We start from the raw sequence: 10,383 nt of genomic DNA on the forward strand, positions 1-10,383 counted from the left end.
ACTTGTCTCCCTTTCCCTTGTAAAGTAGAACTATACAGGCACTCCTCTAGTCCTCCAGCACTCTACCCTCTCTTAAACAAACATTAAATAACCTAACCAGCCAGTCCACCATCACTGTACCTCCTTTTCCTAGACATTCTGCATGACACCCATCCAACCCAGGTGCCTTACCTGTTCTCATCTTTTTAACAACTGCCTTCACTTCATCTTTCCTTATTTCTCCTCCATTTTCCTCACTCATCATGGTCATTTTCTTAGTGCTTCCCACTGCAACTATCTTTCCTTCCCTATCCTCCTTCACATTTAGCAACTCCTTAAAATACTATGCCCACCTTCCTCTCACTGCCTTCTCTTCCATTATCATCTCTCCATCTGCACCTTTTACCTTTTCTTCTCTACTTGATTCACCTCCTCTTCCTCTTTTCTTTCCAAAACATCTTTTTATTACTTTAAAAAAATTGTCATACTCTTACCCCATTTCACATCTACTCTCCTCTTTGCCTCCTTTATCTTATGCTTTACTGCTCTTTTCTTTGTACATCTCATATGATTCTCATCCTATTTTGTAACAAATCTGTGAATATTCACTTCTTCTCTTCTACAACCTTCTTTGCTTCCTCATCCCACCACTCACTACCCTTCCTTCTATTTCTTCCCATCCTCCTTGATCCACACACCATCCTTGCACACCTTATGACTCCCTCCTTGAAACAACCACATTCCTCCTCCACTCCTAGTTCTACTTTATCCTTCACTCACTCTCACTCCTCTCTTAGCTTCTTATTGTATGTCTTCTCCTTTTCTTTCTCATTTAAGCAATTCACTTTAAGCACCTCCCTACCTTCTGTCCATTTCCTTTCTCCATCTATCCTCCATTCTCACCTTACTTTCCACCAAAACATTATCTCATATTCCTGCATTCTCTCCCCTTCGAACATGTACATCCTTAACTCTTTCTACTATTCTCCTGGTTACTGATATAAAGTCCATTAATGTTCTACCACCCTTCTATCCACCACCCTATCCCATGTGTACTTATGCTTGACTTTCTTCTTAAACACTGTATTTGCTATCAACTCTCGAGACACATCTCCACTATCAACTCTACACTGTGATTTTTTCCTTGAACTCCAAACTTCCCAACCTCTCCATCTATTGGTTCATTTCCTACCCTAGCAGTAAGGTCTCCCAATACCAGTACATTGACATGTCTCCCTAATCTGTCTATGCACTCATTTAAATATATCTAAAAAGTCTCCCTTTCCTCTACAGTCTTCTCACTACCAGGCCCATATACACTTTACAAAAATCCATCTTCCTTCCCAGTTTCACCTTCATCCACATTAACCTTGAAGAAATCTCCTTCCACTCCACCACATCCACGCACATTAAAAGACCCAAACCTTAGGGTACTGGTTGGAAAACTCCCAGACTCTCTTATGCCTTTACTTTTTTTAAGGAATGTCACCTTTGGGGCTACAGGGAGAAGGATGCCTACTCCTATCCCCATCCCATTTTTGTCACCTTATACAACTCAAGTGTAAATACTTGGTGGCAGTATTCTTTTCTCTCACCACAGGGTTCAGCAAAATGAGAAAATGAATATTCAGAGAAATGGTACAGGACAGTAACAAGAGTGGGGGGACAGCATAATGGAGGGACAGTCACAGTATAATAAAGTATCATCATTTCTCTATGAATAGAGATTTCCTCTATCACAGACAAAATGATGTGTGGCTCTGGTCTGTAGGGGTGCCCCATATAGACCCTAAAGTATCAGCTGCATGCTACTTAGCAGCTTTTAACCCCACAATAACATGCAGCCAATACCCCAGATGGGGTATGTATAATATCTTTAATTTTGGCCCCCATACAAAAATTTCTATGGACACCCCTGCCACTAGGGCACCTTCTTCCTTCAGACACCCATTGAACAGTCTCACTAGTCACTCCACTATTACTAGTCCATATCTATACAAACCAGATATCTATTTAGCTTTCATTTCTTTCAATGTACTTCTCTACATTAAAAAAATAAATAGCAATCAACATTTAAAGACAAATATACAACTCACCGTCTGTATGTTGAGTAATCATTCTTCACGCTTGATTTCATGTTTTTGAGCTCATCTAATACAGCAAACATGTTGATAAACTTCCCCAGAGTCAACAGGTATGCCTCTGATACAAAGTCCTTTCTTTTCTCTTGATGACATAATCGTTTAACTTGGTTGCAAAATATATCAATAGCCTTCCGCTGTAATGATTATGAGAGAGGTTAATCCACTAAATTATATGACCTCTATGTTGGTAAATAAGATCTAATTCATATAGCACAGCACTTATTACAAATCACTATAAGTTAAATAACATTATATGTGTGCAGTGGCACACAGTCTTTAAATGTAATTATCAGTAAATGTTTGCAGCCAGTAGGTGGAGTTATTTTACTTAGCATCAGCACTTAATGGATATCTCCACTCAGCAGCCACACCAAACACTTCTTACCTGGAAATTCATAAATTTTGTAAGCTTCTTAACTTCTTCAGATAGAACCTTTACAGTTTTCTCATAAATCTCTACCCTATTAGGTTGCTCGTTAGACTTGGGTTGTGGGATAGCTCGTGAACAACAGCGCCACGTATACAACATGACAGCATGCTGTTCCCCTTCTTCCAGTAATTTGTTCTGGAAATCAAATCATTAATTAAGACTTACATGTGAAACATCCTGTGGCAGGAGATAAGAACAACTAGTGTTATTCCCTGCATGTCATTACAAGCTAAATTAAATGAAGCAGTGAGGGCACTAGAGATTCCTCAAACATGAAGAATCAAGATTAAACTATGCTTTGACTCAGCCATCTCCTTGTCAAGGTTACTGAGGACCTTGCATATAATGTGACTATGATTTCAGAGAAAGAAATAAAAAAGTCCACATTACACCATCTTTGACAGATGCATTATCAATATCAACTTCGAAATCCATCTATCTTTCAAGAAAATGTAATATGTACATATCTTCCATAAGACCATAGAGAATATATATATATATATATATATATACATATATATATATATATATATATATATATATGTAATAAATGCATTTATGCAATGAATTATCACTAAATTCTGCAATTTCTCTTTAGATGGACAAGTTTTAATGAAGTCAGCCATAATCCAACATGTAATGTATTGTGCAACACATGTTCATTGCATAAATGTCACCATCCTAATACTCTTTCATCAACCCTATCTCCCAACTCGCCTTTCCACCCCTGTTCTCCTCACCTCTTTGTTTCTCACTCTAACCTAGTAACCCCTATCATACTTCTCAGACATTTCATCTCAAACACATTCAAACTCCTTCTCTCTTACTATCTTATATTCCATGTTTCTGCCCCGTACAGTGCTGTCGACACAATCACTCCTTCATATAACCTCCGCTTAGCATCCATTCCCAGATGTCTATTTCTCATTACACTTTTCAATCCACCAAGGTATTTACTCCCTTCTCTCAATCTACATTCTACCTCCACCCCCATTCCTCCCTTTCCTGCCACATTCACACCCAAGTATCTAAAACTATCCACTTCCTCCAGTCTTTCACCCTAATGCTCACTTCCAGCCTGCTGTAACTCTCTCCCCTTGTACATCTCATCACCTTACTTTTGCCCACATTTATCTTCAGCTTCCTTCTTTCACACACCTTCTCAAACTCTGTCACTAACTTCCTCAATCCCTCCTCTGATCCTGCTACAAGCGCAGTGTCGTCAGCAAACAACAACTAGCTTATTTCCCACTTTTCTCCATTTTCTTTAACCATCTACAACCCCCTACCCACTACCCTTGCATTCACCTCTCACACCACCCCATCCATGTATAGATTGAACAGCCAGGGTGACATAACACATCCCTGACAAAGTCCCACCTTTACCTCAAATCATTCACTCTCTCCATTTCTAATCCTAACACAAGCTCTACTACTCTCGTAAAAACTCTTGACTCCTCTTAACAGCTTTCCTCCTATCCCATATATCTGCAGTACCTCCCACAGTGCCTTCCTATCGTAAGCCTTTTCCAGATCCATAAAAGCCCAAAAAACAACCTTACCTTTTCCTATAGCCTTCTTACCACAAAAATCTGATCTACACAACCCCTGCCTGTCCTAAAACCATACTGTTCCTCACCAATTACTCCCTCTCTTCCTCTTCTAATCCTCTCAATCAAGACCCTCCCATAAGCCTTCCCAACTACACTCAACAAGCTGATCCCTCTGTAACTACTACATTCACACTTGTCCCCCTTTCCTTTGTAAAGCAGAATGATACAGGCACTCCTCCAGTCCTCCAGCACTCTACCCTCTCTTAACAAACATTAAATAACCTAACCAGCCAGTCCACCATAGCTGTACCTCCTTTCTTCAAGCATTCTGCATGGCATCCATCCAACCCAGGTGCCTTACCTGCTCTCATCATTTTAACAGCTGCTTTCACTTCATCTTTCCTTATTTCTCCTCCATTTTCCTCACTCATCACGGTCATTTTCTTAACGCTTCCCACTGCAACTACCTTTCCCTCCCTATCCTCCTTCACATTTAGCAACTCCCTAAAATACCCTGCCTTCTCTTCCATTATCATCTCTCCAACTGCACCTTTTACTTTTTCTTCTTTACTTGATTCACCTCCTCTTCCTCTTTTAATTTTTTCCAAAACATCTTTTTATTACTTTCAAAATTTTCTGTCATACTCTTACCCCATTTCACATCTGCTCTCCTCTTTGCTTCCCTTATCTTATGCTTAACTTCCTTTCTCTTCACTTTGTACCTCTCATACGATTCCCTCGTCCTAATTTGTAGCCAATTTATGAAAGCCTGCTTCATTAATTCCATCACCATTGTTATTATTATTGTTATTAATATCATTATCATTATTATTATTATCATAAAAAATAATAATAATAATAATATTAATATTAATAACAATAATAATAACAACAATGGTGATGGAATTAATGATGACGATAAACAATAATAACTGTTGAGTTTCACTAACTGGAACCCTACACCACACAGCATCAAGCTACAACCTAGGCCCTCCCACAGATCTCTCTAAAAAGTAACAATATACTGCTCTCTATATTTGCGTGAGGCTGTTTCAGGAGAAGGAGGAGGAGGAGGAGGAGGAGGAGGAGGAGGAAAAGAAAAATATAAGTTTATAGAGATCTTGGGTCCAGTACGAGTACAAAGACCAAGTGTCAGCTCCATGACACCGCACCCTTATTTGGAGATGAAGGTGACGAGATTTGAAAGTAAGCTGTGGGGTGATCATTTCTTCCTATATCTGTCTCACAGGGCTACCACAAGTGGGTACCCATCATTGGTCACTGACAAGCTGAAGGATAGTTATCATCATTCAAAAATAATCAAATTACATGTGTATTTTAACACATATAAACCATCTATAAACTTGTCTATGACTTTTTTTTTTTCGTTGAATATTTTAATTCTCAAACCAATCTTACCAATTCAGCATGAGTGGCAGCTTCTTCCATGTATTTAGCAATTCCTGTGACATATGCCATTCTATCTTCAAAGTTGGTATCAAAATTAGCTGTGTAGACAACTGAGCATGCCTGCGCCTCCACGACCGGTTGTTGGTCGGGGAGGGGCAAGTCATCCAACACGTCCACATTGCTCAGGGCATCCGTCAGAGAAACTCGTTCCGTTGACATTTCACCGCTGTCAAAAGGGAATTGCAATAAAAATGAAGAGAAAAGCTTACAGTGCTCAGCCATTTCTAGTATTCATAAGAATAAACTATAACACACATAAGATCATTTATATCTATCAAGAAATATCAAAATATATGACAATTTATATGTAACAATGAATACAAAAATAGGGTGAGACCTAAATTTATCAATTAAATCAATCAATACTTTTTTACTACCATATACACCTTCCCCTCAGTACCTCTCCACTTAGTTATGATTTTATAAATGAATATAATCAATTAAAAACCATTACATATTTATAAATCATAACTTAATGTCATCTGATTGATATTAAAGTCAAAACCTATATATATCTCCTTCAAGACTGGTACATTTTGTAGGATTTGTTCTAACTGTATTAGCTGGTTTTAATCACTGAAAAAAGACCCCAAACTGAAAGGGATCTAATTACATCATGATCATCTTTAGTCTGAGATACATTTTTTTTTATAGAAGAACATTATTTGCATATCCATACTGATGTTTATCTAAAATATTTAGAATATTGTAATTAGTCCCACCACTCACTAGTAACACTAATAATGACTTGAGGTAATCATTATTAGTTGATAATATAATCAAGAAAACCTGAGAGGCAAGAAAATAAGTTATATGAAATAATAATAAAAAAAATTCAAGTACCACTGTGTAACAAATTTACAGCATACAACATGCTTTATGTGTGTTTGCTACATTGTTGAGGTGCATGCATGATGCCTTAAAATTCTGACAACAAATATACAGAAAATAATTATCTCAACTTTCAGTGTGCTATAAAAGAAAAGTATAACAAGCAACAAAATAATAATGAACATACCTCTCCATGTTTATTTTTTTTGTTTGTGATTCTTCCTCCTTAAGTTTCTTTGTTGAAGTTCCTTGTTGTTAACTACACAGTATCATTACCCCCATTGAGTAAAAAGAGAATACATTAAAAGAGCAATGAAGATGAAACCTATCTTAATTTGCTTCAAAAGAAAACAACCAAAGAACACCTACCCCTACACAGGACTTTTAACAACCCCTCTACACTCTAATGTATCCCTTTCTTTAGAATAAAAGTAGCACATGTACACATCTACCTAGCACCCTGTCCCTTCTACCAATGTCTGCACAGTCTCAATTTGATGCTAATTCCAACCCAAATCATTCTTTATCCTAATACAATTGCATACAAAGAAAAATTCTTCCTTGCATCATGATGGCATAACTAGAAATTGGACCTAACCTTTTCTTCATTATCAAATGCATAAATTTACTAATGTGTGTTTTTGTGTCTTCCTAATAGGGCACTAATAGATTTAATAGAAGGATGTTCTGTCTCAGTACAATTCTGATTTCTCCTTAGCACCCATATGTCATACCTGTTTGTGACTATATTTGGGAAAGCAGAATTTTCAGGTATCCTTTTCTGCCCAAGCATACCTTTCCTTCTTCAACCAATACTAACACCATATGTATGAAGCCTTCCAAGCCCATGTATGTCTTTTCTTTTAAGCACCTGTGCATAACCACATTAACCCTTCACTATTCTTTCATCCAGTATAGGTAATCTTCTTTTACCTTGTAGACAAGTTACTTATCTAATTATGGGTCTTTGGACACTATAGTTTTGTAATTTTGCTTGGTCATTCTATGTGAGTTTGTAACTGTTGCAGTATACTCCAGGCTGGATCACATATATTGAGTAATCATTTCTTTCACCATGAATTCACTCATATGTTTCATAGAAATTATCTGAATTATATATGACCATCATACAGATAAGATTAATGTAACAAATAAATTTAACCAAGACTAAGTTCATTATTAAGAAAAGCTCCCTATCCAGATTTTCCTACCAACATCCCCTCTCATATGCTCTGGTTTGTGAATTTTCTATTAGATGGAGTACATCTCTGCTATATTCTTTATACCTACCTAATGAAGATATCTTTCCTCTGATTTTTTTTATCAGCCATGCATTCTAACTACAGTACCATCTAGTGTAATTCACTCTCCTCAATAAACAATGCAACATATTTTTTTCTAGAACTTCTGAGTTCACAATATAGATATTTCCACAACTGGAAAGCTCATTACATCATGCTTCAACAATACTATTTTTACAATTATGTTTATTCAATTCTAAGGGCCTGCTTCCTGTTCACAAGTACTCCTAGAACTATATTGGTTCTTCTCATATTTCACTAATAATAACAACAGTTTTTTCTTTAAATTAAAGTACCTTCTTCACCTTAGTCAGGAGTTACTCTATGACTAAGGTGAAATAACTGATTTCCTAATTTTCCTGAGTTCTTCAAGCATGACCTACATCTATGATAACCAAAGAATAACTACCATCGATGCTTTTTCTGAAAGCCTTATATTGAATTGCTACTAGAGCAATAACTAGATTTACAGCCTTACAGCAAAGACAGAGTTAATATAGTTACAGTACAGTAACAGTTACAATACCTCCAAGGAATCACCTATGCATGCAGCAAGTGCTAAGGTATCTGCTTTTAAACTGTTAGCTGAACTAATTACCAAACTCTATTGTCCATCTGAGTGTATTATTATATACCTAAAACAAGCTGCATTGGCAAACTGGTAAATAATAAGAAAACAAGCATAGCCTATCCCATGGCATTAATTTCTGACCAGTTCGAGCAGTCTGGCCATAAATATTTATTCAGACACTACATTGTATATCCATGAAAATCTCCACTAATAACTCATGAAATACAATCTAATAAGATAACTTACCTGAACAAGGAAAAGCCTAATTTAGCAAAAAAGTCTAATGTGACAAACTAGAAGGGCACCAAAACTGTCAAAACTATTTTGCTTTTTCAAAATCTAGCGAATCTACGGACCGCAATGAAACAGTGTTTTCTAATTCCACAGTTTGCTTAAAACTTCCCAAGATAGCTACTCACTGGTTCCTTAAATTGATTATACGACGAAATTTAATTTATATCTCCATTTCAGCCAGGAGGGCCCAGCCCATAGCGACTGTAAACAAATCCGATTGACAGGAAAGAAGAGGAGCGCATTGCGCAGTATCACTTCCGTTAGAAAGTAGAAAATGATAAAGGAAATAAAGAAGATAAGATAAGTTTGTGTTTTTATTTCGTTATTGCAACCGCAATGGTTCATACGTATGGTGATAGAGTAGACTGTGTCCAAGACATATTACAATGTTCTGGGTGCGCTATAATCATTGGTGGAGAACACAGATTTCTTTTTTCGATTTAATCATATATATTCTTCTAGAATCAGGTTATATAGTGTCATTTATGAAATGCAACATTTATGTGTGCATACCTAGATAATTGCACTTTTCTAAAAACCATATAGATGATCGAATAACCCAAACTCCAAAATACCAGAAATCGCCATTCATTAATTTACAGGAAGGGCACATATCTTTACAATATGCTTATTGTATTATGTCTGCTTCAAACTTGATTAATATTGTGAATGGTGTGAATGTCTACACTTGAAGGACTCGTTAGTTGTTTCTAGTAACTGGGTGCTATAGGAGCATCCAGTCACTTCGGAAATACAAGTACACGAGGAAATCTTGATAATAGGAAATAGTCAACTTCCATGGAAGCTGATCGAGAGACTGAACCAATACACAGGAGGTCCCAAGGAAATAAAGCATCCTAGTAGAGGCTGGATTAAAACAATTAACCTCATCCAACAATAGTGAGCTTACGATACTATATGTAACTAATTCTTCAAATATTCTATGAATGACAGTAAAATCTAAATTGTATTTTAGACTTATAAGCAGGCCCTCCACGATCAATATTATTACGCAATATTCCGTATTGTGCAATATTATTGACGGTGTAGGAATGGTATTGAGGAGGCACACATGTATGTCCTGTGCATTTGATACCTTCAATATATTGCGTCATTCTTCAATATCATCCTTACACCATAGAAATATTGTATAATACGGAATATTGCGCAATAATATTGATCGTGTAGGACCCACTATAAAGGGTAAAGTACAAGTAATACATACATATACATATACCAAAGGCTTTTTCCCCCCTTACACGGGGGGTAGCCAAAAAGAAAAAGACATAGAAACCACTCCCACCCATTCCATTTGCTACATATTCCACTCCCCTCTACCCTCCTCCCTCCCTCTTATCTTGGCACATCCTGGATGACGGGTCATCCCTGCATCCTGTCCACTACCCTGGGTCAGAAGCAGTGTCGCAAGACACAGCACATCCACAGCAAGGCCGTTTCATTAAATCGGCGACCTCCCTCTCCGTCCCTTCATGCAGAAAAGAAAACGAGGAGAAATCCCTTCGGACTGCGTCTTTTTTGTTTTGTTTTTTTATGCATACTTCCTCACCCTCCATCCCACACCCACTCCCCCTCATGCATCACAACATCATTCATACACAACCTTTCTCCATTCACCCCTATCTTCTGTCCTCTCCCGTTCTTCCTCAACAGACATTCCTCTCTTTTGTAATGTCCCTTTCACCCCATCCATTCATCTCATCCTAGGACGCCCCCTCATATTCACTCCTTCCATCTCTGCCTTCCACACCTCTATTATTAATCTTTCTTCACTCATTATTTCCATGTGTCC

General features: G+C 37.3%; 1 protein-coding gene across 6 annotated transcripts in view; it reads right to left on the reverse strand.

Annotated features, from left to right (window-relative positions):
• Nucleotides 1-10,383, reverse strand: part of Cyfip (Cytoplasmic FMR1-interacting protein Sra-1) — a 100,846-nt gene that overhangs the window by 53,713 nt on the left and 36,750 nt on the right. For 3 of the 6 annotated variants that reach the window (XM_076192696.1, XM_076192694.1, XM_076192695.1), the window contains exons 5-7: nt 5,526-5,742; nt 2,509-2,688; nt 2,076-2,257 (exon numbers count right to left, since the gene is read on the reverse strand). In XM_076192696.1, the coding sequence (XP_076048811.1) occupies nt 2,076-2,257; nt 2,509-2,688; nt 5,526-5,742 (579 nt within the window). Of the gene's footprint in view, nt 1-2,075; nt 2,258-2,508; nt 2,689-5,525; nt 5,743-6,594; nt 6,667-8,525; nt 8,833-10,383 lie in introns of those variants that run through there. The other 3 variants (XM_076192697.1, XM_076192698.1, XM_076192699.1) reach the window with 3 other exon arrangements.

This window comes from Oratosquilla oratoria, chromosome 11 (assembly GCF_046742065.1).
Source record: "Oratosquilla oratoria isolate Oo_2021 chromosome 11, ASM4674206v1, whole genome shotgun sequence".
In the NCBI taxonomy this organism is placed as follows: Eukaryota; Metazoa; Arthropoda; class Malacostraca; order Stomatopoda; family Squillidae; genus Oratosquilla; species Oratosquilla oratoria.